The sequence below is a fragment of the Struthio camelus genome, chromosome 23 (genome assembly GCF_040807025.1).
Source record: "Struthio camelus isolate bStrCam1 chromosome 23, bStrCam1.hap1, whole genome shotgun sequence".
In the NCBI taxonomy this organism is placed as follows: Eukaryota; Metazoa; Chordata; class Aves; order Struthioniformes; family Struthionidae; genus Struthio; species Struthio camelus.
Window position 1 is genome coordinate 7,509,797 of NC_090964.1, and position 25,783 is coordinate 7,535,579.

The 25,783-nt window shown below is 65.0% G+C and overlaps 1 protein-coding gene across 1 annotated transcript in view; it reads left to right on the forward strand.

Moving 5' to 3' along the window:
• Positions 1–14,586: 14,586 nt before the first annotated feature.
• Positions 14,587–25,783, forward strand: part of RUNX3 (RUNX family transcription factor 3) — a 37,851-nt gene continuing 26,654 nt past the window's right edge. The window contains exons 1-3 of the mRNA XM_068917498.1: positions 14,587–14,946; positions 15,960–16,116; positions 21,372–21,476. Of these exons, the coding sequence (XP_068773599.1) occupies positions 14,686–14,946; positions 15,960–16,116; positions 21,372–21,476 (523 nt within the window). The 5' untranslated portion in view covers positions 14,587–14,685. The remainder of the gene's footprint in view (positions 14,947–15,959; positions 16,117–21,371; positions 21,477–25,783) is intronic.

Below are 25,783 nucleotides of genomic sequence, written 5' to 3' on the forward strand. Positions count from 1 at the left end.
GGCTGCCCGCCGGGCCGCCGAGCAGAAGGCATCTCTCCCAGGTGTTATCTGCACCACAACGCACAGTTATTTTCAAAACGTGCCCGTTCCCAGACCGCGGTTTGCATGCGCAAGTGGAAAATCCAGTTGTGTCTTTAAACCCAGAAGCCAGCTTAAAAGCGAAGGCTCCCTTGATCATTTTGCATTCTGCTGTACTCTCCACGAGGCGGGCGCTTGCTCTGGTCCTGGCTCCACGTCACAGCGCCCGCGGTAGCACGGCTAACCAAAAAAAGAACCGTTTTTGGTAAATGGGTGTCAGAGAGCAAGAACGCAACGCGGGGCTGCTGGGGAGCCGGGCAGGGCCTGGGGAGGAGCCTGGGATTTCCGCGAGCCCCCCGAAACGGGCAGAGCGACTCTTCGGGGACGTCCATCGCTGCCGCCGGGGTGCCAAGAATGAACGGGCACAAGGAAGCGCGGCGCCGGGGCGAGCGCTCAGCCCCCCCGCGGGAGGAGAAGTTTGACCGTGAAGGGCGATTGGGGGGCCAACCCGCGGACTGGGGGCAGGAGCAGCACAGCCCCCCCCGGCCGGGGCAGCCCGGCGGCGGGATCCCGGCGCTGCCCGGGCTGCAGCTGCTCCAGGGGTTATTTCGGGAGACGGGGGCAGCGGGAGGGGAACGGAGGAGGAAGGGCAGAGCCAGGGCTTCCCCCAATTAGCGCCGCTGGGGGATATTTGCTGAGCAATAAATCAGCGCGGCTGAATCGCAGACGCCGTTAAGGGGGGCGGAGAGGTGCGGGAAAGGCCCCTTCCCCTGCTGCGGGAGCCTCGAGCCTCCTCTTCCTCTTCGCTTTCCTGCCCGCCGCCCTGAGCGCGACCCGCGTCTGCGGGAGGCTGTACAGGCCGAGCCGCCTTTTCCCCTTCCCTCCGCGCCGCGCTGCTCCCTGCGCAGCGTCCGCCCCTCCGCCAGCCTCCTCTCTCGTTCCCAAACATGATTTTTTTTTTTTTCCCCCTCCTTCCCCCCTTCTTCGCTTAAAAGCAGAAAACAAGGCGGTGTTCAGCTGCAGGAGATGTGAGCTGCCCTGTTATTTCTTTTCTTCTCTCTTTCTCCCCCAGGCACGGAGAGGACTGCAGGGCCCCGGGCGCCCGCCGTCGGCAGCCCGCCGCCGTCGCCGCTGGGCTGAACGGCTCGGCCGGGAGCGGGGGCAGCGCGGCTCGGCACGCGCCCTGAGCGGGCGCCCGGCCTCGGCGGCGGCGCCTCCTCCCCGCCTCCGCGTTTGCCGCGTCCCTCCGGCTCCGGTCGCCGCTGGGTTGCTGCGTCAGGATCTCACGCTTCAGTTGTAAGCGGCTTCGTTTCGAGGGCGCGTTCGTGGCGGAGGGTCAGGGCAGCCGGCGCCCCGCGGGCGCCCCGGCGAGGTTTAGCATCCCGCCCCGGCTGGGTCCGGTTTTCGGGCGCTGCTGCCAACCTGCGTTCGGCCGCAGCGTGCGCCCGCGCCGGCAGAGCCTCGGGCAGGCGAGGGGGTTGCGAGGAGACAGCCGGCGCCGGCGGGCTCCTGCTGCTGTCGCTTGCGCCGCCCAGGTGCAGAAATTTTGGATTTCCGCCGTGGGAAAATCGGGCTGGCAGCCCGCCGTCGCTCCCCGCGCTCGCAGGGGCAGCGCCCGCCGGCGCGGGGGGGCCGCGGCCTCCGGCGGCGCCTGCGACTCCTTCGCCACCTCCTCCCCGGCCTTCCCGCCGGCCGACTACGGCCCTCTGCTTTTGCATCCCCTCCCGGCGGGAAGCGGCGGCGCTTCGTCGGCCCGACTCCGGCCGGGCTCTGCTGCCGGCGGCCCCGGCGCCCCGGCGGGCGGCGCCTTCGCCCAGGCTGCCCTTCGGTGCGCGGTTTCCCTCCCTGACTTAGTCCCCCTCGGCGAAGGCGCGCGCGAGGCTCTCGCGCCTGCCTGCTCCCTCGCAGGCGCCGCTGCGGCGCTTCGAGCCGGGCGACCCGCTGCCGGCGGCGCGGAGGAGGCAGCAAAGCCCGAGCGCCCGGCGGCGCGCCGGCTCGGAGCGGCACCCTGCCCGCGGCGGGCTTCCCGAGCCGGGGCCGCCGGGACGGGCGCGGGAAGAGGCCGGAGGTTATTTCCCAGGCTGCCGGTGCCGATCCGGAGCGGCGGCGGCGGCGCGAACGAGCCGGCGGGCAGGACCGGACACCGTCCGCGGCGGCACCCCGCGCGCGGAGGCCGCGGCGTTATAAATGCGGCCTTTGTACTCCGCGCGGCTAATTAAAGGCAGTCCCATGGCAAGGAAATAAGAGAAGTTTATAAAAAACATTTGCCTGGCTCTTTTTAATCTCGGCCTCTCCCTCCGCGAGGCAGACGAAGGAGCGGCGGGTCGAAGCGGGCTCGCTCATTTAACATTAAAAAGCGAGCGAGAAGCAGAACTATCACGTCTCGAACGCGACTTCCAGGCAAATAGGAGCTCGTGAAAGCAATAAACGTCTTTGTTTCAGGCGTAATTTTTATTAAAAGGGGGGGGAGGGCGAATTAAATGATTACACCCAGGATGGAAAACGGCCAAACGGTGAAACATTTGTTTAGGATTAGGACAAGAAATGCGCGTTTTCCTTGAGGAGCTCGGCGCGTCTCCCGCGCACGGGGGCCTGGGGAGCCCTTTGAACGCCACGCGGCTTCGGGTTTTGGGGATTCAACCGCGTTCCTATTTTTCGTTCGCTTTTTCTGGGCCTATCCACGGAAATGGATGTTTGCGCGCGCAAATATTTAAGGACCGAAAGGAAAAAAAATCCCCAAGGTATTCCGGAGCCGCGGGGACGGGGCTCGCCGCCTGGGAGGAGACGCCGTGCCTCGGCAGACGAGCGCCGGCGGCGCCTTCGCCTCCCGACTCGCCTGGAACGAAATCCGCCGGCAGCTGCGAAGTTCAAGCCCTTCGGAGGGCAGCGGGCGAGACCACCGGCCCGCGCGGCGCTCCGACCCGGCGCCCGCTCCCGGCTGGCCCGCGCGCCCCGGCTGCGCTCGTTAGCCTAACGAGGGGCTCGGGCCTCGGCGGGCGGGCCGAGGGGGCTCAGGCTCGCCCCGGCCGCTCCTGGGCGCGGGGCGCCGGCTCCCTGCCACCTTCCCTTTATGCTCCTCGCTGGGGCGTTCCCGCGGCATCAGCCGGTTGTGTCCGATGCTACTGTACCGCAGGCTACCGCGCCCGAGACGGCGCACCCGCAGCAACCGGCTTGCGGGCGCCGCAGGAGCGTGCAGCTGGGCTGCGCGTTAGCCAGAAGGGCAATATCATATAGATAGATACACACACACACATATACATGCATATACAAATATATACGTGTATCCGTGTCTGCGGACGGGAGAAGGCAGGTGCAGGGGCTCGGCGGGGCCGGCGGCCGGCGCGCTCGCCTGCATTTGAGCATTAGGCTGAATTATAACAGGCTAAATCTGGGGTCTTGGCTTAATGCTGCTGCAACACTCCTGCCAGCAAAGCAGCGGCTGACCCGGCTTCTTCGGCCCCGGATGTGCCCCCACGCCTGGCTGGGGCCGTGGCGGGTTCGTTCCCCTCCCTGCGAGCTCTCTGCACCGCAAACCCGCGGGGCCTGAGCGCTCAGTGCGATTCGGGCTGGGGAGAGGCGCGAGGGTCAGTGCGCGGCGGGGCGGCGCGGGAACGGTGCTGGTGGCCGTCCCCTGGGGCTGCGGGCGGGCAGCGCGCGCTGCCTCTCGCGGTTGTCCCAGCCACGTGGGAGCTGGTGCGGGGGGATGGAGCCGAGCCAGCGGGGATGTCCGGCTGCATGCAGCAATGATGTGCAGCTCAAGCTGTCAGGCTGGAGAGCAAACGATCAAAAATGTTTGCAATGAAATGAGGAGAATCCAGCATATCGGGGGGGTCCGAGCCGGTGGTGTAGCTGCAGGTGCTGCAGAGCCCGCAAGCGTTGTGCAGCCACAAGCATCGCACGCCTGCGAGCACGGCACATCCATAAGCACCACACATCCACGGGCATCGCACACCCGTGAGTGTTGCGCATCCATGAGCATCTCACAGCCACGAGCATCACACACCCGTGAGCACTGCAAAGCCACGAGCATCGCACGCCCAAGAGTGTTGCACATCCACGAGCATCACGCAGCCACGAGCATCACGCAGCCGCGAGCATCGCACGCCCGTGAGCGCTGCGCATCCACGAGCATCACGCAGCCGCGAGCATCGCACGCCCGTGAGCGCTGCGCATCCACGAGCATCACGCAGCCGCGAGCATCGCACGCCCGTGAGCGCTGCGCGTGTGCGGGGGCCTGATGTGCTGCAACATGTGGCTGGGAAATCTGTTTTCCCTCCCGTTGGCCGCGTTGCCTCGGCAGGGCCTGCGAGCTCGGAGCTTGCTGCCTCCCGATCGCCTGTCAGTGGCTTTGCCTTTTCCAAGGGCACCCTGCTGGCTGGGGGCATGTTGATTTTTTTTTTTTCCTTTAACTATATTTGTGCGCGTGCGTGTGGGAACGAGTATAAATCCACTATCTCTCATCACCTTGTTATGATCTAATAGGGGCAGAGCGACAGTGGCGTTCCCCTTTGCTGAGCCCTCTAATTCGTGATGATTTCTGAGACTCGATCTCCTCCGATATGTCGTCAGGGTTTGCAGGCCACTGTTTTGGCCGTGTACGGTTTGGGAAACAAAGACCGAGCTGTATGTTTGCAGGCGCGGAGCCACACGTGGTCGGCATTAGGAGCGAGAACGCAACTTCCCATCCGAAGGAACGAGCCCGAGCCACAGGCCACACCGTAAATACTCCCCGAAGCCGGCGGGTCAGCGGAAGGGAGAACAGTGAAAACCCGCCAGTCCGTCCTCCAGCGCCCGCCCGGCGGGACGTCCCCGAGCGGCGGCGGGTGTTGGCGAGGGGCTGGGCACAGCCCGGGGCCGTGGCGATGCCCGTCCCAGCTCCCTCCCCTGCACCGCGCAAAGCGGCGGGCTGGCCCCCCGGTTTTTCTCATGGACGTGTCCAGGGTGTGAAGGTTGCAGATGCGTCGCCCAACTCAGATATCCATTTTGTGGCCTTTTGCTCCCTTGCAAGAGGCAGTTTTGCAAGTGTCGAGCTGCACGTGCCGGGGCTCCGAGCCTGGTGGGAAGCCGTCCCGCGCGCGCCGCAGTTCCCGGGTGCGGGAAGCCGTCCCGCGCGTGCCGCAGTTCCCGGGTGCGGGAAGCCGTCCCGCGCGTGCCGCAGTTCCCGGGTGCGGGAAGCCGTCCCGCGCGTGCCGCAGTTCCCGGGTGCGGGAAGCCGTCCCGCGCGTGCCACGATTCCCAGCTGCACACTTTGATTTTCGTTGCCTTCGGTACGACACTGCCGACGCCAAGCAGGCGCTCCAAGGCTTGGGCTGGATCAGCGCTCCGGCCCTTCCATCCCGGCGCTCCCCCAGCCTGTTCCCGCGAGGCCCTTTGCGGCCAGGCCGCCGGTTTGCCGGGGCTGCGCGGCGTTCCCCCGGGAGCGCGTCCCGGCCGTGCACGACCGAGGGCAGCCGCCGGCGCTGAAGCAGGACCGCTGCGCGGCAGCCAGCGGAAATCCTTTGGGACGCTAAAGCAACCGCGCTCCCGAGGAAGACCGAGACATCTTTGAAGCGCTTTAGCTCTCGGTCTTGTTCAAAAAACGCGATTTGAGCACCCAAATGTGAGCGGCCGCCCAGAGAAGACGGGGTTTTACCACTCCCGGCCGCACGCAGAGGGGTCGGGGCTGCCCGGGGGTGCGAGCGAGGAAAAGATCTTTGTAATAAATCCCAGGAACCAGCTAAAACAGCGACGGCATGAGCATTTTGGACTGTAAACGCAAACCTTCCTCCAGCCCCGGCCATCCTGCTGCTGCTGCTGCCTCGCCTGGAAAAGCCGCTCTCCCATTCCACCTGATTCGCACTTCCCCCCTCCCGAATCCGCCTCTCGCTGCTCTCGCTTCCGCGTGAAGCCGCCGGCCGCAGCGTCGCCCGGGCCGCTCGCCGAAGCCGACGGGCGGCAGCGAGCCCCCGAGCTCTCGGCTGCCTGCGCAGAGCTGGGCGTCCCCAGCGGCGGCCAGACCCTCGGGGAGCGGCCATCCCCCGGGCGTCAGGCCTGGCCTTCAGCCGCAGCCTTATCCTTTTCCTCCCTACTTGCCTTTCTAAAAATGACTCTTTTTTTTTTTTTTTCCCTCTTCCCTTTTTTTTTTTCTCTCTCAAGAGAGCGGGACAGGCGACGCGCCGGCAGTCTGGGGGTATTTTCCATAATATAAACACATTAAAAAAAAGAAAAAGAAAAGGGAAAATAAAAAAGAAACAATGATTTTCCATTCGCACTGGAAGCCGCCAGTGCCCTGGGGACATGAGGAACGTATTACTCAAGCTATTGTAAAATATAAAAAAACAACAACCCAAATAGGAGGAGAAGAGAGCTTGGGGGGGGGGGGGGGAAAAGGCTTCAGCTGGGAAGGGAGGAAACGCGGGGTCGGGGGGCTGTTTTGGTGCCAGTCTCGCTGTCGCGCAGGAGGGCCGAGCTCGGCGGCGGGGCGGCCGCTTTTGGGATCTGCGGGACGGCGGAGGCTGGCGCAGGCCGGCGGGGGCTGCGGCGCGCGCGGCACCTCCGCGGGCTCTTTCCAGGGGCTCCGGCGCTCGTAGCCCCCCGCCGCGCTACGGCCGCCTCTCCGTGGGCGACAGCGGGATGCGATGTCCCAGCGCGGCCTGGTTTCCGTTAAAATAGCTTCGACGCCACCCAGACAGAGAGGGCAGGGAGGACGCGAGGCGCCGAGCGCCGCCCCGGCCCCCGCGGTCCCGTCCCCCCGCGCCGCGCTGCCTGGCCCGTCCTGCCGGCCCTTAATCCCCAGCTCCTTCGTGCCACGCTGCCTTTTACGGCCCGCTTTTGTGCCCAAGCACCTTGAACCCTGTAATTAAACACCTTTTTTTATTAGTCCTGGGCCGGTTTGGAAAAATCTCGCCGAGGGAGCGAGCTTGCCGGTTTGTTTGTTTGTTTGTTTTTTCCCCATAAAACTCGGCCGAATTGGCCCGGCCGGAGGGGACCGACCCCGGCCACCACCCCCTCCGCCGCCGGCCGGCTCCTCGCCCGCTTCCCGCGCCTGGCGGCCGGCTGGTGGCGGGGGGCCGCGGCCGAGCGGGTCGGGCAGCGGGTCGAGCAGCCTGCGCGGCCCCAGGAAGCGCCGGAGGTTGCAGCTGGCAGATAAGAGGGCGGCTCTCCCCGGCGAGGGCCGCGCTCGGCCCCGAAGCCGCAACCGTTCGCTCGGGGCAAGTTCTCCATTTCTGCCCGCCCCGGCCCTAACCCGCCGCTGAACTCACCGGCGCCGTCTGGGCCGCGGCGAGGAGGCCGACCGCTCGCCCGCTGCCGCCCGGCGCTTGACCGAGGCGGCCCGACGCCGCCGGCTTTTGCAAGAAACGCCTGCGAAAGGAGCCGCCGGCGCGGCACCGGCGTGGGCGCCGGCGCAAACCAGCCCGCGGCGGAGCGGGGGCAGACGGACCGCGGCTCGGCCGCCAGGCAAAACCGGTGAAGAACGGCAAACTTGCCCGGGGACAAACCGTGCGGGGCGGGAAGGCCCCCTGCAGCGGGGCCCGGCGGCGGCCGGCGGCACAAACGGCCCGCGGGTCGCTGGCTGCACCGGCGGAGGAGCCGCCGAGTCCGGGGCCACGTGACGGAAAGCAAGCGGGAATCACGAGCGCCGCGCGCAGGAAAAAGCCCAGGCGCCTGTGCTTTGTGGGGAAGGGGGAGCGTGCGGGGCCGGCGGGAAGGCCGGGGGGCGCACCCCGCCGCGGCCCGGCCGCAGGGCTCCCCAACCTTCCTTCTACCTTGGGCCGGGACGCAGGGAGCTGCCTTCGCCGGTGATTTCAGGGCTTCGGTTGCGGCTTGGGCCATGGCCGGCCGGCAGCTGGGGAGCCCCCGGCGGGCGGCTTCGATCGGGGCCCCCGGCGCAGGCCCTGCAGGCGCATCGAACCCCCCCTTTCCAAAGGGCGTCCGCACCAGCGCTGAGGCGAGGCAGCCGCCCGGCCACGGCGAAGCCCGGCTCCTTGCCCGGCTCCCCGCGTGCCCGCGACGGCCCGCAGCCCCGAGCGCTGCCTTTCACCGTCCGATTTGGGGGCTTTGCCAAACTCTCCACCGAAACCCCTCCTCTGCTGGAGAACAAAACGTCACGCGCCCTGCGCCGATGCCCGGTGGCCGGCGGGGACGAGGGCGGCTGCGGGGGCCCCGGCGTGCCGGCCGGGCAGCTGCGCTTTCCAGGACTCACTTTCTCTCTCTTGGCGTTTGACTTCCTCAATTCGCTGCCCGGCCTCGCGCCAGCGCCTCCCGGCCGGGCGGCCGCCTTGCCCCGAGCCCTCCTCCGCCGGGCGCCGCCGGCACCCGGCACCCTTCTCCGCCGGTGCTCTCCGAATTTCGGCACGGCACGGCGTGGGCGTTTCTGGCCGGCACGCCGCTCCTGCTTCACAGCCAGCGTCATGGCAATATTTTGGGCTAGGTTGTAGGGAAAGGTGTAAAAAAGCCGAGCGGGCTCTGGGGAGCTGGGCAGAGCCGGGGGATTTGGGCCTGCTGCTCTTTGGGAAACGTCATTTGGCGTTTGGCCACCGTCCGGGGGCAGCAGGCCGCTTTTCACGTCCCCGCGGGGACGCGACTGCCCGGGGCCGTTCGCTGGGGAGCTGCGAGTCGGGGGCTGCTGACGCGGCTGCGAGACGGCGAGCGAGCGGACAGCTTTTGCCAATGCACAGCTATTTTCTGAGGCGAGAAATAGCTTTCTGCAGCCTTTTCGGGTTGCAGAACAAGCGCGCAAGCCCGGCACGTGCAGCAGGGTTTCCCCGCGCCGCTGCCCCGGCTGGGCGGGCGCAGGAGCCGCCGAGCATCCCGGCTCGCGGCGGTCTGCCCCGGAGCCCTTTCCGTGACGGGAACTCCTCCGAGCGCCTATCCTCGAAATAAAAATCATAACGTGTTTGCCGCGACCCCGTTGTACTCTTTTCTCGGCATCATGTGACTTTCGCTTCCTCTTTCTACCATCCAGACGTTTCCCCTTTTTCTTTCCTTTGGAATTTTTTTATTTCTCACCCTGGCGTGTTTTGCATTTTGAAGGGCTCAGCAGCTCCCCCGGCCCCGGCTTGCACCTCCGGGGTCCCCGCTCCGCTCGGAGGCAGCGGCGGGCCGGGCGCGGAGCGAGGCGCCTGCGCCCCGCGGGGCTGCCGGGGCAGCCCGGGAGCCGCTGCCCTAAATCCCTTGTCTTGCGCTTTCGGCAATTCTGGGTTTCCAGCGGCGCGGCTCCGAGGAAGGGCTCTCCCGCCCGCGGGGATGCCTGGCCCCCTGCGAAACGCTCTGCAGGACTTTGCTCCATCCGCCGTCCCAGGAGGGGCCTTGGAGAGCTCGGATGTCTCCGTGCAAGAGGAGAGTCCTGGTTTTCCGCAGGGTCTGGCCCAAGGCGTCGTGCACCTCCGAAACCCCCCGAGAGGGAAAGAAGCTCCCGTGAGCTTTGACAGCTCTGAATAAAGCCCTATGTTTCCGGTTGTGTTATCCACCTTGGGCATTTTTGGAGGAGATGGGATGTCCTTAGGTGCTCCATAACCTTTGCATGAGCAGTTCCTTTTCTCCATTGAAGCACATTCTTAAAGCAACATTGGCGTTTTCAGTCTTCACTTACTTTAACTGTCTTACCTCTCTGTTCACTTGTTTAAATCGAGCATAAAGCTCAAACTGCTCTTTGAATATTTATGACTAGTTTTTATCTCATGCCATGCATACAAAACATACTTGATTTCTTTCCTAAAAGTTTTTTCAAGTGCAAAGTTTTAAAAACATGTGGCTTTTATTGCAGGCAGGAATGAATAACAGCATTCCTCCAGTAACCACATTAAATGGAACAGTAATATTCATATGCGTAAGGGCAAAAGCTGCCTTGTTTCCTATTTGCAGTTGAACTCTGAAATTAATTAAGGACTAAAAGGATCTGACAGTCATTAGGATCTTTTAAAAAGGAGTGGAAGTGGCAGATGGGACCCACGCTCCAAAAAAGCTCGGCCGCGCTATCAATAGCGCAGAGGATGTGAGCCCTGAGCACGCTCTCAACGGTTGCGTCGTTGCGGGGAGCGGTGGCTCGCGGCCCCCGGCCAGGAAGAATGGCACTTTTGTGACTTCTGAGCCGCGAGAGTCACGTCAGCGGCCCTCGTGCTCCTAAGTCACCTCGCCGCCGCTGGAAATCCCGTCCGAGGTGATTGTCCCTCTCCGCCGGCGCCGCACGTGCTGGCGTGCACGTGCACGTGCACGACGGAGCTGGCATCGTCCGCGGGACGGTTTCCAAGCTGGTCCTTCGCCCATTGATTTGTATTTGGGGCAGAGACTGCTTTTGTCCCCGCGCGGCCCTGTGTTTCTTGCCCCGAGCCCCATAGCTTCCTTCTCCTGGAAATAGGCACGTGAAAGCCCATTAGGACAGTGACACTCAGGGGTTAAAAATCGCCACCGTCGTGCACCCGATCGGACCCCGCATCTGTTGTGTGATTTATGAATGAATAGCACGCTCCCTCCCTGCGCGCTGCTCTTAGATCCCCATCCCTTAGCTGCAAAACAGATCCAGACACCCACACGGCCCTACTGAGCGCTGTGCTCCTGAGAGGTCGGAGCCCGAGCTTGCGATGAATTTTTAATAGAAAGCTTCCTATAAGGCTCTGCATTTGCTTCCTTGACGTGGAAGCAAGGGGCTCGGCTGCTAAATAGCAGCTCAAACGAATTAAAAACTACAGAGACGACTGTAGGGAAAGTAATCCCAGCGAGTAATGATTTAAAGAGCCGCTGACCTCCCTGAAATGTGAACAGTAGCTTTTAAGTATTTGAAGAGGCCCTTGCAAATCCTGGGTCTTATACTCTATTAACCTTTTCTGGAGCGCGTGGAGGGCGAAGGGGGGATATTCCCCACGTGCCGATGTTTCCTGGTGTGCTCAGGGGAGAGCTAGCAGCAAGGAAGGGGATTTGCTCCTCTTTTGCCATTTCCAGCACAGCTTGCAAGACAATTGTTCCTGAATTTGGCTCAAAAAAGCCTGGGCGAGAGGGTAGTCGGGGCAGGGGTGACTCACGTCGGGTATAGCTGGACCGGCTGCCGCGACCGGCGCTGGGGCTGCAGGGGACCTGCTGGGGGAGAGGGGCAAGAGCCCGTACCCGGCAGGGATGCGCAGGTTGTATTACTGGGACTCGGGGTATTTTGGGGAGGCATTTACATGTCACCCTGGGGACACTGAGATGATGCAATCAGGTGCCCTTTCGAACATGCTGCTAGAAAGGGACAGCACAGAAAGGGATTAGACAAATTCACGGCCGTGAGTGGGAACGGAAAGGATAAGGCAGGGATGCGCCTGCCGTCACGCCTGGACGCCGGGGGATCGGAAGAGAACGGACCGCAGCAAGCGGCTGGGTTTGCGTCCTTTTCCTAGATCACATCTCCCCTGCCACCCTGAGCCGCAGCGAGCTGGGCTAGCCAAACCCACATTTGCATTAAGCTTCATTGAAAGGTGAGGGTTTTCTAAGGAAATCCGTCCTTGGGGCCAGCCTCTGCCCACACTGGGGCCGTGCAAACCCAGGAGGAGAGACAACCCCGGCGCAGGGAGCTGCGGCCGCTCTAGCTGGGCACGGCCGGCCCCAGCCCACCTGCACAGCTGCCGGCGCGGCTGGGGGACGCTGGCTTCCCTAGGCAGACACCCAAAAGCCGGCTGAGGGTTTTGACGTGCGCCACAGCAGGTGCTGAGCTCAGGGCCCCCACCCGGCTGCCTGTAACTGGATCATCTTTTCGCTCTGTGGTTTCTCTAAACAGGAAGAGAGAAGTGGCCACCTCTGCCGTGTGTCACGGCGGCGGCTGGGGCCGGCGGGGAGGAAGGGGCCGAGGCGGCATGGGTCGCTGGCCGGGCTCTGTGGGGATGGTGTGTTTTAGGAATAACCACTTTAAAAGACAGGTTCCCAGCAGGGCTTCAAAAAAAAAAAAAAAAGGCAGAGAATTTAAAGTAAGTAAAGGTGGAAATGAGTGCGGTGCTGGGGAGCAGAGAGGCAGCTCTGCCCTGCTCGGGGCCCTGCGACCTGTCGGGCCTGCGGTCCCCCGGCACGGGCGCTCTCTTTGCCCTGGGACACCGGTTCTGCCGGCGCCAACCCGCTCCAGGGACGGAGAGGGAGCAGGAGCGGCGCTTTTGCAACCAAACCTGCCACGGTAAAATCCCCTGGTGGCGGCACCTCCCCCTCGGAGATGCTGCCCGGGCCGGTGCGCCCCCCCCCCCCCCCGAGAGGAGCCTGCCGAGGGCGAGAGGGAGCCGCTCCCCGCCGTGCCCGGGGACCCGCCGAGCAGGCAGCGGGGGGGACAGCGGGCCGGGGCTGAGGACGAGGACGGGGGGGGGGGCAGATGACCGGGCCGCCCCGTCGCGCCCGCCCCGTCGCGGGGGCCGCAGCGCCGGAACGGAACCGCGGCGCCAACTAGCGGCCGCGCCGCCGCACTGCAGCGCCGCGCCCGCCGCCGGTGCGCACTGCGCAGGCGCACTGGCCCCCCCCGCCCCCCCCGTCCGGTCCTCCCCCGCCTCTCCCGGCCCGGGGAGCCCCGGGGGGGCGGCGGAGCCCGGTTCGGGGTGGACCCGCCGGGCCGGGCCGGGCCTCCCCGCCGGCAGCTCTGTCGGCGGTGCGAGGCGAAGCGTAGCCGGGGAAGCGCCTTGACTCCACTCCCGCTGCCAAAAGGGGGGCAAAAATAAAAATAAATCGCGCTGCTCCGGTGCCCGGCAAGCTTTCACCTAAAAAGGGAAGGATTTCGGTGCGCCTCGAGTAAAATCGCAGCGGGGAGGCGGTGCGACGTGCGGGGCGCCGCCGCCGCCGCCCCGGCCGGCACCGGCAGCGGCTCCGCGGCCGGCGGCTCTGGGCGCCCGGGCGGCCCCGTCGCTAACGGGACACGGCAGCGAGGGAGCCCGCTGCTCCTCCTTCCCGTCTTCCGATTTTAATTTAATTTAATTGTTTGTTGTTGTTTTTTGGAGGAGCGCGGGTCTTCTGGGCTCCTTGCCCTGCGCTGCGGCCGGGGGACGCGGGAGCGCGGCCCGGGCTCGCCCCGCCAAGCGGAGCGGCTCGGGCAGGGAAATCTGTCACTAGTTTGCGGAGAGGTTTCGGGGGAAGGAGAATTTTGGTTTGGTTTGGTTTGGGTTTTTTTTTTTTAATTTTAAAGAAAGTTTTGTTTTACATAACGCAGCACACAACCCGACACGGAGCGGTAAGGTTTCGCGTCCGACGAGCTGCCCTCCGCCGCCTGCCCCGATACAGGCAAAACCTGCCGGCTTCGGGAAGAAATTTGTACGACTTCAGTGAAACTGTTAAAACCCCTCTAAACCGCTCAGTCCCCGACCGCGGAGCGGGGGGGAGGGAAATCGTCTCCTCCGCGAAATAAGGCGGCAGTTAGACTGCCCGCTGAGAACCAGCGCTTTCATTTCTGCTAGGTCGATAATATTTGGGCTGCAGCGAGGAAAAATACATTTCTTTTTAAGCCGTCGCCGCTTTCCTCGCTGCCGCCTGCCCCGCGGCGCATTTCGTTGCAGCCCTTTTGCGCGTCAGCGGAGAGACAACGGCGCGGCGAGGCGGCACCGCGCGCAACCGCGCAGCACAGCTGCGCACGGGGCAACTCCGCGTTGTCCCTGCGGGACCGCTCGCTCCTGCGCGGATTTGCGCGCTCCCAGCGCCGGCCGGGGCAGCCGTCGCGGCCGGGCGCGCTCGGTGCCCTGCGGCCCGTTTGGGGTTTTTTTTTTTTTTTGGGGGGGGGGGGCCCGCAGCACCACCCGCCGCCTGAGCTCGCAGCCCCCGGCCGGGGACGCGGCTCCCCCGCCGGCTCTCCTTCCCTCCCCGTCGGCCATGCAAAGCCGGCTCGGGGGGACGGCGGGCACCGGGCGCGCCTTGCCGGGGCGGGGGGGGGGGGGGGGGAACTGCTTTATTCCGCTGCCGCTTCCCGCTGCGGCAGCTCCAGCCCCCAAAACGGCCCCATCGCCCCCCAAACCCCGCGGACACTGCGGCCGCCGCCACCCCCGCGGCCGTATTAAGCCACCGGGGCCCCGACGTGTGCCCGCCCCTCCCCCGGTGCCAGCCTATCGGGGCGGGGTCCCACGAGACCCCGCCCCTATTTCCCTTGTGGTCACGCCCCTTTCGCCCCGAGGCCCCGCCCCTTCTGCCGGCAGGCGCAGGGTCGTGGGCGGGGGCAAGAGCCCACCCGGCCGCGCCATTGGCGCGGGGGCGCGTCAGTCAAGCCGCTGCCCGCCCCCTCGGGGCCGGCAGTAAATACGGTACCGAGCGGCGCAGCTGACACTTGGGAGCTGGTTTCGGGGCCGCCCGGCGCAGGGGACCCGGCTGCAGCCGAGGGCACCGGCCGCGACGTGGCTCCGCCGGGGCTCGGGGCCGCCCTTCCCGGCGCTCGGCGGACGGCAGAGCGGCGAGGCCGCCGCCGCCAGCGGAGACGTCCCGAGGAGCCGGGCGAGAACCGGCCCCCCCGAGCCCGCCCGGCCGCTCTCTGCTCGCCGCCTCCCCGCGGCGTCGGCGGAGAACGGAAATCTGCCGGGACGGAGCGAGGCAGCGCGGGGCCCCGCTGCTGCTGCCGCCGCCGCCCCCGTGGGGACCGGGGGGCCCCGCCGCGGCGCCCCGCCGCCGCCGCCCCCGCTGTGGGAGCCCCGCCGCCGGCGAGCGGTGGGCACCGGCCCCCTCCTCGTCCCCCCCGGCCGCGGCGGCTCCCTGACGCCCGCTGTTGTGATGCGTATTCCCGTAGACCCGAGCACCAGCAGGCGCTTCACTCCCCCCTCCACGGCCTTCCCCTGCGGTAAGATGGGCGAGAACAGCGGGGCGCTGGGGGCCCCCGCGCCGGCCGCCCGGGCTCGGCCCGAGGTCCGCTCCGTCGTGGATGTACTGGCCGACCACGCCGGCGAGCTGGTGCGCACCGACAGCCCCAACTTCTTGTGCTCGGTGCTGCCTTCCCACTGGAGGTGCAACAAAACCCTGCCCGTGGCCTTCAAGGTAAGACGGGAGCTCCGCGGAGGGTTGCGGCCGGGCTCCGCCGGCTCCTCGCAGGGCGGCCCCGGGGGGAGGCTCGGCCCCGGGAGGGCGGCGGTGCCCCCTGCCTGCCCTCCGCCCCGGCCCCCTCGCCCTTCTCCCCCCCACCCCCGGCCGCTTTTCATTTGAAATCGCTCCTGACATCACCGTCGGGGCAGTCTGGTTTTATTATTTTTAATCAAGTCTCCGCGTTGCCCCGCGGTCACAGCATCTTAGATATTCCGTACAGTTAGGAGCTCTCAGGCAACTTTGAAGTTTAATGAGAGTGGAGGTTAATTACCTTCCTGGGAGAGAGGCAGGGAAAGGGAGATCTAATCTGCGAGAAGAAAGCGAAGAGCTGCAGCGGCGGCACCGGGCTGCGCAGCCGGAGCCCCGCGCGGCTCCCCGCGGCCGCCCGCCTCCGGCTCCGCGGGGTCGGGGCGGCCCGACGGGGCCCCCGGGGCCGCGGGCAAAGCGGCCAAGGCAGCGGGAGGCGAGGAGGAGCCGGGCAGCGCGGCGGGGGAGCAGCGGCTGCCCGTTCCCGGGGAGCCCGCAGCCGTCGGGGGCGGCGGCGGCTGGGCAAAGCGGGGCTGCCGGGGCCGGGGGGGGGGGGTCCCGCCGGGTCCCTGCTCGCCCCGAGCCCCTCTCCGCGGCCGCGCAGCTCCGCCGGGGCGCCGCGGTTCCCCTCGGCGGGTCGCGGCCGCACCGCGCTCGGCGGCGTTTTTTCCGCGAATTAAAATAAAAGCGAAAGCTGCTCCCCCATCTCCGCGGCCGTCCCTCGGCCCCCGGGGAAAACGCTCCTCTTTTTAATGCTCGGTCCCCCCTCTTCCTCCTCCCCGGTTTGCAGGGTGAACCGGCTTCCTCGGGGACTCGGATTGGTTTTGGTTTGGTTTAGCCTTTTGGGGTTTTCTCTGGGGGTGTGGGGGGAAGATCGTAGGTTAGCTCAGGCCGCAATTGATTTTTTTTTTTTAGCCTAAAATCCTCTCGTCCTGCCCTAGGTCGTAGCCCTCGGAGATGTACCCGATGGGACGGTGGTGACGGTGATGGCTGGGAACGATGAAAATTACTCTGCAGAGCTGCGCAATGCCTCCGCCGTGATGAAAAACCAAGTGGCGAGGTTTAACGACCTGAGATTTGTTGGGAGAAGCGGCAGGGGTAGGTATCAGCCGGGAAATGGTTGGCCTCTTTATTTGGCTGTCGCTTTGTTTTATTTGTATCTTGAAGCTTAGTTTTATTTTATTTTAACGGAGCGGTGTGCGCTAGCCGCCAGAGGTGGTTTCGCCGCTGCGGGCTGCGCCTCTGGCGCAGGGAGGAAATGCCCGAGGGGGCCGGGGGGCTGCGGCGGCCCCGGCCCACCGCCTGGCCCGCTCCGCGGCTCTCCTCTCCGGGGATGCAGCGCCTAGAAAGTGCAACCGGCAGGAAAAGGAAACCCCATTTTTTTTCAAGGTGCGCGGTGTTTTTAAGTGCAGCTCCTCTCAGGTGCGTGGGTTTCCACCTCAAAGCGTGCAGGCAGGGGCTGGCTTGCAGCCTCAACTCTTAGAAATATATTTTTTTCTTTTTTTTCTTTCTTTTTTTTTTTTTTTTTTTTTGGAGCGTCTCCTGAAAGGAGGCTGTAAAAGGAGGGGGCACCGCGGCGGCAGGTGAGGGCGGCCGGGGCTGGATGGCCGCTCGCTGCTGTTTTGCGTTTGAGGTGGAAGAAAGCGAGGGTGGCGAGGGGGCTCGCGGAGAGGGTTCGTTCAAGCCGGAGGCGCTCGGTTGCCTGGTTTTGACGCCGCGCCGGGGTGCGACGCGTCCGAGGCTCTGGGAGCTGGGGCAGCGTTTGCTCCTTCTGGCCCTCGAGTCCCACTCGGTCGTTCAGCCTTAGACTGATCGCGCCGCTCACTTCCCAAAGCGGGAATGAAACTGGGCTGCGCCACCTGGGAAGAGTAAAATGGATCCCCGGACGGACGGAAAGCCAGCCTGTGTCGGGGGAAAGCGCGCTGTTCCTTTCCCTTGTGCCCGATTCCTTGCAGCCGTGTTTTACCTGAATTTCGAATTGTATAAATAGAATTTTAGCGTTTCATCACCAATAAACACTGCGGATTGAGGCACTTAATTGTTTGTTTAAAAAAAAAAAGAGGAATACTATATTTTAATGGTTATATGGCAGCATTTTTCTCAAATTCTGACAGTGTATATATACACATTTGAAGATATATTTTGACTTCTCTGCATTAATTAAAAGCAGTGATGTTACGAATTATTTGCATGTAATAACTGTTTACTTGTTCCTCTTTATGAAACTTGAATAGTTTACATTCTTTCTTACATTTCCTTTTTCCTGTTGGCTCCTTCTCCAAGTTGCAGTTTCTTTAAAACTCTCCACTTAACTGGTTGCAGGTTGATGGATGGAAAATGTTTTTGCTTTTATGAATTAAGCTTTCATTTCTGTAATCAATTATTCTCTTAGGCTCTTTTCTTTCCTCCCCCCACCCTTTTTTTTTTTTTTAATTCTACTTGCACAAATTTCCAAACTGAAGGCAACCCAATCTCAGCTTGACTCTTGAATTCATTATTGACTTTCCTCCTCTGCAGCCCCCTGCTCAAGCTCTGAAATAACAGTAGTTTTCAGGCTCCCAAAAGCAGTTAGGTGCATAGGCTCCGTCCTCCAGCAGAGCCCTGGGCAATGCTCGTTACAGTGGTGGGAGCACCTGCCCTGGCTCCGGGGGCTTTGAGTCCTGCCCTTCGCCTCCTAGTGAGCGCGCGGCTGCGTCCAGCCCAGGGACCGCGCGTGGCCGCCCGGCAGGTCGCCGGGACGTAGGGAAGAGGAAGCTCGCAGGGCGAGGGAAGCTGCTCGCTATATGGGCAGCGTAACTAAAATGCAAATGTCTTGACGTGCCCTTGCGGACGGAGCTCTGAGAAGCGAGCCCAAAAATAACGTGCACGCGCACGCGGCTCCCTGGAGCCGATGTGAAACCGTCGCCGCGTGTGGGGCTCTCGCAGCCCGCCCTGACGCGTGTGCTGCCGTGCCTGGGCACGGACGCGCGTCCCGGGGAGGAGCTCGCAAGCCCCGTTCGGCCAAACACCCCCACCGCGCCTTTAGTGCTAAAAAAAATCGTTTCTAGTGAATTTTCAGCCCGGGTTTCACATCTGCTTTCTCGCGTTTGTCGTCTGTCATCCCTGGAAGCTCGGTGCTGGCTTCGTTTGTTCTGGCAGAAGCGGGGATTTGCTCCGAGGCGCTCTGCCGGAGCAGAGCCGCGTGTGCGCGCGGGCGTAGCTGTGCGAAAGGGATGCGCGGCCGGGTGCATCCGTGCACGCACGCACGCGGCTCCGTGTCCCCCGGCACGCGAGCGCCCGGGCAGGCCGCGCTGCGCGGGCTCTGCGCCGGCCGAACCGCCCGCGGCCCCGGGGCAGAGCTGGGCGCTTCAGCTAGCGTGGGTAGCAGGCGCCTCCGGGCTCGCGAGCTGCCCAGGCGCAGGGGGAAGAGCAGCCCTTCCCTGCCCCCTCCCCAAAATTCCCATCCCCGTGTGCGAGGGGAGGGGAGAAACCTGAGCTTCCCCCCTCCCCCTTTTTTTTTCCCCTTTTATTTTCCTCTTCTTTTTTTTCTTTTTCTCCTTTTGCTCAAAGCCCTGCAGCTCGCGTTGCAGCGCGGGAACCGAAAGCGGGGCGGGCTGCGCTGCGGCGCGGCGCCCAGGGCATCCCTGGGCCACCCGCAGCCCACCGGGGCGGCCCCGCGCGGGGCGCTGGGCATGACTAACCCCACGCTTGCTTCCCAAGAAGGCGAGAAATGAGTGTGGCTTTTTTTTTTTTTTTTTTAAAGGAGGGGGGAGCTGAGTAATAATTGTCGTTCTCAATTCATGGGAGAGGATTTTTGAGCGGCGGCAAAACGCTGCAGCCGGCTCCCCGGGGCGGGCGCCCTCCCCGGAGCCGCCGCCGCGCTCAGCCTTGCACGGGGGGATCGCCGCCCGTGCGTAGCGGCGAGCGAAACCGAGAAGCAGGAAGGCATGTCACTCGTGCAAATGGGACCGAGCCGAAGGTGACGGAGCTGGGAGCTTCCCACAGCCTCTCCTCGCAGCCGGCTCGTTATTCGTTTCCTAACGAGTAATGGAGCGCGTGCCTCCTGCCTCCCCTTTCTGCCTGAGAATTGCATGCAAACGAATAGGCTTCCTCCGATTGCCTTTCGTCCCTCGAACTTGCTTCCTAAATAATTTCTCCTGGCAGCCCTCATCGGTGCACTCTCTTCCTGCGAACGCTTCGCTAATCGTGCCGGTTATTCTTACGTGGGCGCACGAAGCCGCCCGGCAGCCTTCGTGCTTTCCAGGCTGCAGCAGCGCGGCTTTTAAATACAGGTTGTCCGTGCAGATGCTTCACTTCAGATTTAAAATTTTATTTGGAAAGGTTGTTTTTAAAAAAAAAAAAAAACCCAAGTCCTGCTTGGGTTGAGAAGCAGCAGAAGGCTCGTGCACGTTTTGGTCCTGTTTTGAAAGCTTGAGCGGGGCTGGTTTCCATGAATGCTGCTCCCTGTCTCCCTTAAAGCCAGCGTTCCCCCCCCGGACCCTCCTGTAGAGAAACTTCTCCGCCTAGGATAATTGCAGGATGTTTTCAGAAAGAAATATTTAAGGTGTTTTTTTTTTTCCCCCTTCTGTGAGTTCTAGCTGTATAAATACCTTTAATACCTAAATACTCGGGTGCCGCCCTGGGGGCGGTGGCAGGGCTGCGAAAACCCCGCGGCCGGGCAGAGACAGAGCGCTCGTGCCCGGATCAAACGCCGGGGAAGCTAAGGGGCTGTGGCGGGCGCTGCCAGGAGGATCAGGCAGAATAATTCCCGCTGGCTTGTAATGGGGTTCGTGCCCCCAAAGTGCCTGATGTTTTTGGAAAGCCCACGGCGGTCGGCGGGAGCGGTTTGCTCTCACGGGCGTGCAGCCTCCTTTGGCCCTCGGCCGCAGGGGCGCGATGCCCTGAGCAGGGGTGCGATGCCCCGGCCGCTCGGCCAGGCAGAGGGGTGCGATGCCGGGAGCAGGGGCGCGATGCCCTGGCCGCTCGGCCGGGCAGAGGGGTGCGATGCCGGGAGCAGGGCACGATGCCCTGGCCGCTCAGCTGGGTGAAGGGGCGCGATGCTGGGTGGAGGGGCGCGATGCCCTGGCCACTCGGCTGGGTGGAGGGGCGCGATGCCCCGAGCAGGGGCGCGATGCCCCGGCTGCTCGGCCGGGCGGAGGGGCGCGATGCCCCGGCCGCTCAGCCGGGCGGAGGGGCGCGATGCTGGGAGCGGGGTGCGATGCCCTGGCTGCTCGGCCGGGCGGAGGGGCGCGATGCCGGACAGAGGGGTGCGATGCCCTGGCTGCTCAGCCGGGCGGAGGGGCGCGATGCTGGGAGCGGGGTGCGATGCCCTGGCTGCTCGGCCGGGCGGAGGGGCGCGATGCTGGGAGCGGGGTGCGATGCCCTGGCTGCTCGGCCGGGCGGAGGGGTGCGATGCCCTGGCTGCTCAGCCGGGCGGAGGGGCGCGATGCTGGGAGCGGGGTGCGATGCCCTGGCTGCTCGGCCGGGCGGAGGGGCGCGATGCTGGGAGCGGGGTGCGATGCCCTGGCTGCTCGGCCGGGCGGAGGGGCGCGATGCCCCGAGCAGGGGCGCGATGCCCCGGCTGCTCGGCCGGGCGGAGGGGCGCGATGCCGGACGGAGGGGCGCGATGCCCCGGCCGCTCAGCCGGGCGGAGGGGCGCGATGCTGGGAGCGGGGTGCGATGCCCTGGCTGCTCGGCCGGGCGGAGGGGCGCGATGCCGGACAGAGGGGTGCGATGCCCTGGCTGCTCAGCCGGGCGGAGGGGCGCGATGCCGGGAGCGGGGCGCGATGCCCTGGCTGCTCGGCCGGGCGGAGGGGCACGATGCCCTGGCCACAGGGCAGTTGGAGGGGCGCGATGCCCCGGCCGCCGACAGCAACTGGAGGGCGGCCACCCGGACGCCTGGGTCCCGTCCCAGGCGGCGGCGGCGGCGGCAGCGGGTGCAGGTGGAGCCGCCAGGCGTGCGGCCGGGCACGGGCCGAGCTGAGGCGCTCGCCCGGCGTCGCTCCCCTCCGGGTGCCCCCTGCGCCTGGGCTGCTGCGGCCCCCAAACCCCCCAGCTTCAGGCGGCGACCGCCGTCCTGCGCGGCTCGCGCGCCCCCGCCCTCTCGGCGGCGGGAGCCAGGTCGGGGCCCCCGGCGCGGGGCGGATGGGGAAGGGGAGGGCGACGGACGACTGCCGCGTCCCGGCGCTCGCGCCCGGCGGGGAGACCACCGCGCTTGGCGGCCCGGCAGCAGCGTCTCGAAGCGGGGCGCCCCGGCCGGGGGCGTCCGTGCCGCGTTGGCTCCAGCCGGAGCGTTTCGCTCGCGCCAGGCCTCGGCCCGTGTGAAAATCCTCTTTTTTCTCTCTTTTCCCAAACCCTTTCCCGACCTCCCTTAGGAAAAAGCTTCACGCTGACGATCACGGTGTTCACAAACCCCACGCAAGTCGCTACCTATCACCGAGCCATTAAAGTCACCGTGGACGGACCGCGGGAGCCGCGCAGTAAGTTGGGGGGGGGACCCGGCTTTCCGTCCCGGCGGGGGCGAGCGGGTCCCCGGGGCGCGGGCAGGACGCCGGCAGCTTCGGCGGCAGAAATGGGGCGGGTGGGGTGTGGGGGGGGCGTTAGGGAGCCGGAGGCGCTGTGCCCCGCGGCGGAGGTGGGATCGCCGCTTATCGAGCCCGGCGTCGGGCCGTTGGCGCTGGCCCTCGGCGCGGCCCCGCTCCGTCCCCGGCGGTTTCGCTTTCGGGTTCCCGAAGCCTGCGGCTGGCAGAGGCGGCGGCGGGAGCCGGGGTCGCTCGAGCGACCCACGCGGACGCTCGAACCGCCGAAGCATCGCCGCGTTTGGGTGCGATAGAGCTGTTTTTTGTTTTCCCCTTGCGCGGCGGGGCTGCCCCGCGGCTCGCCGAGCGCCCGCCGGGTCCTGGGGCTCCGGCAGCCGGGCAGCGTCCTCGGCGCCCCGCCGCGCCGGGGGCACGCCGGCTGTAAAGGTGCCAGCGCCCCGACGGCGGGGAACCGGTTTCATCCTGCTAAATACGCTTCAGAAAACGCTTTGTGTTGCCGCCGTCGCCGGTGGGCTGCGAGCGCCGGGCCGCAAAGGGCTCTCGGCGCGAGGGTTGTGTTTGCGTTGGGTTTTGTCAGAGATTTTTTTATTATTATTATTATTTTTGGTTTTTACCTCCCCTCTATGATTTTTTTATTTTGGGCTGGCGCTCTCGCGTGCAAAGCGGGGAGGGTCCGGCCCCCGGGTCGCCTTCTGTTTTACGAAGCGTGAGCAAGGAGGAGCGTCGCGGGAGGCGGCGGGCGCTGCGGACCCCCGGGGAGCGGGCGGCCGTCGCTTCAAACGCTGCCCGGGGTGAGGGGGGGGTCCGAGGCCGCCGAGCCGGCACGAGTCGGGGCAGGGGATTGTGCAACGGCGCCGGGTCCGGGATGGAAACGGGGTCTCCCGGCTCCGGGCTCGGCCGCCCGCCTGCTCCGTCAGACGGGTCTGTCTTACCCTCCCGGGGTGAATCATAGCGCAAGGCGAGACAGCCGCCGCTCGTAGCGTTTGCTTCGCTCCGGCGTCGGCGCTCGCCAAAACCCCGGCTGAATCGCAGCCGCTCCGCCTGGGGGTTTCAGCGCGCCGCCCCGCCGCGGCCCATCTCTAACGCAAACTTCGTTGGACGGGCCCCCGAAGCGGACGGGCGGGCTCGGCGCGTCGCCCCGTGGTTTCGCCCTGGCCCCGCGCGGCCGCGGCGGGCGGATCTGCTCCCCGCGCCTCCGGCCGCCCCTGCGACGAGGTTAGAGCCACGCCGGGGGGGGGGGGGGGGGCGTCCCCAAACCTCGCGGACCTGTCGCGGACTCGGCGCCTGGTTGCCGAGTCAGACCTCGAGGCTTAGATTCGCGTTGGGTGAAAAGCTGCTCTCCCGCTGGGAGAAGCCCTTCTCCTCCACCGCCCCCCCGCCGCTTTGCGGTTCGTAACGAGCGTGAAACGAAGGAGAAAAGGGGAGTTTGAGGGGGGGGAACCCCCAACCCGCAGCGGCCGTTCCCTGCAGAAGCCCTCGGCGCGGAAAGGCCGGCTGCAGAAGGACGCCGGGCCGGGCAAGCCGAGGAGCTTCGCAGGGCTGAGCTGCCAGCGGGTGGCACCCCTGGGTGCCCCGGCGCAGCCCTGGCGCACGCCCGCCTTCTCCCCGCAGCACGTTTGTCCCCCCCCCGGTTCTGCGGCATTGCGCAGCTAGCGGGATGTGCGTGGTGTGTGCCCGGCCGGGTCCCCTCGCTTCGTCTCGGCCCGTCAGCGAGTCCTTTAACTGCAGCTGGGCTCAGGAACGTCTGGGCGCTAGCGGACGGAGGCTGAAGCCTGGCGCCGGGCGAGGGATGGCGGTGAATGCGGCGGCGGGCGAAGCGTCGCACCGCGCCGCCCGCGGCCTCGCTCCGCGATGCCCCGCTTGCTCGCTCCAGGTTTTCCCCCCCCCCCCCTTTATTATTATTCTTATTGGGTTGAGTTTCCTTGTGGGTCAGATCTGGGGAGAAAAAGGACATTTTGTCAAGTTGACACCTTGCTTCTAAACAAACGGCGCGCGGGGCGCCAAGTGTTGACATACTTTGTACAAACAGGAAGTAATAAAATATTTGAACTTCCTGGGGAATTTCCTTCTTTTTTTCTTTTTTCTTTTTTTTTTTTTTTCCTCTTTTCTCTGCAGCTCTTCTTTCTCTGAGCCCGGCTCCGGCGAGCCGCAGCCCCGGTGCGAAGCCTCTCGCATCCCAGCTGCTTGCAGAATAACCCGCGAGAGGCAGAACGGGGAGAACGACTAGCTGGAAGCGATGCCGGGCTGTTTCGTCTCTCCCCGGCTGAGCGGGAGCGTCCCCAGGGCCTCCCCTCGCAGCCCACCTGCTGCAGCCCATCGCGTTCCCCTTGCAGCTCTTTCCTCCTCTCTTCCGGCACTTTTTCGTGGACCCTTTTCACGCGCTGTCCTCCTCCCGGCCTCCCCCGTGCAGCGCTAACCCCTTTCCATCCCATCGCCCAGGATTTCTGCGCAGCCTTTCTCCCTCTTTCCCTTTAATGTCTTTTTTTTTTCCCCCTTTTTTTCTTTTCCTCCTTTTTCTTTCCCTCCTTTTTCACCCTGCTCTTCAGTCTTAATCTCTCTCTGCCCCCAAATAACTCCCCTTGTCTGCTTGTTTCCGATTTCTTCCCCTTCCTCCTGCTCTGGCCCCGCTGCCTCCGGCCACCGTGTCGGGAGGGAAACTGAGACCGAGCAAACTCGTTTCGTGCTCCTGGCTGCGCGCAAGCCCCCGGGTGGGGGGGCTGCACGCTTGCACCCAGCAGCGCTCGCCCGGGGTGAAACCCGGCTTTCTGGGCTTGGGAGCCCCGAGCGCGGCCGGCTCGGAGGCTCCTCGCTCCCACGTTTCCGCGCCGTTTCCAGCCGCTGCTGGTTTTTGCTCCGATGTCCTCGCGAGCGCCAGCGCTGCCCTCTCGCCCCGCGGCCCTGCCGCCCCGCGTCGCCCCGCGGCCGTCCGGGCTGGCGGCGCTGTGCTGCTGCGGGGCGTCGGGCACCCTCCAGCCCTCGGCCACGACGGCGCAGGTGGCTTGCGGGTTGGAGGGGCTTTTTTGGCCTTTTTTTATTTCTCCTCCCCCCCCCGCCCCCCGTCCCCCAGCAGGGCCTGGGCGGCTCCGGTGCAGGGAGGAGGAAGCCTTGGATCAGCACGTACTGGGCTGACGCATACCTCGCTTGCGGCTTCGTTATCCATCTCGAAGCCGCGCTGATGAAACCGTCGGGCCGAACCACCCCGTCGTGCCCCGGCTCCGGCGGCCGGGCGCACCTCGGCTCGCCCCACGCCCGGAGCCGCGGCGAAGGGGCTCCCCAGCCCCAAGGCATCCGCAGCCGCCCCCGGGAGAAGGGGAGCGGGATTTTCCTTTTACTTTCTTTTTCTTTTTTTCTTTTTTTTCCCTCTTTTAAGGTGCCTCAGAATCGATATTTCTCGAAGGCGTCCTGTGTCCTGTCCTGTCCTGGTGGCTTTTCCCTCTTTTATTCCTAGAGGGCATTTGAGCATCAGGCTAGAGAGGCAAGAAGTCCCCGCCGTGCCTTGCCGCGGTCCGTTGCGGCTGAGATTTAGGGCCAGAAGTAGCACCCGGAAACCTGTTTCGTTCCGGGAAGCCGGGCAGGGACGTCACGCGGGAGAAGCCCCGACGCGAGGGTGACGGCCAGGCGGGCCGGGACCGTTCGGGCTTTGCTGCCGTGACGGGCTGCAGGAGTTAGGAGGGTGTCGATACGTTGGTCTGGGCGGTTGCACGCGGGGCATCGGCGGACACGGTCCCCAAAACCGGCCTCGAGCTGGGGCGGCCGGGGGCTTCCCGGCTGTAACGCCGCGGGGCCGGGTTTGTTCCTGCTGGGGCGCCGCAGCCCCGGTCGTGCAAAAGCGATTCCTTCCCCGGCACCATGTTTTCATGCCTTAACAGCTTAAATGCCATAAAGTGTATGAAGTGACGTGTTTAACGTATTGCGGAGTTGGTCGTTCCCTTGCTAACTTTCGGGCTGCGATGTTGTGCGCGTTGGCTTTTTGTTGGTTTTGGGGTTGTTTTTTTTTTGGAAAGCATTGGTGGTTGCTGGCCAGGTTTCTGACTCCTTGGAGGTTGGTTGTACCAAGGAGCATCTCTTTAGGGCTTCCCTCGTCTGCACCCCTTAGGGAAACGCAAAACGGGGGCGGGAGACGAAGCAGAAAGAAACGTTGCCGTCGCAGCGGGGGGTCGCGCCGCGAAGCGAGAGGGTCCGCGGGCTCACTCGTTGCCCCGGCCCCCAGCACGCCACCTCGAAGGGAAATAGCCGGTCGCTTGGGG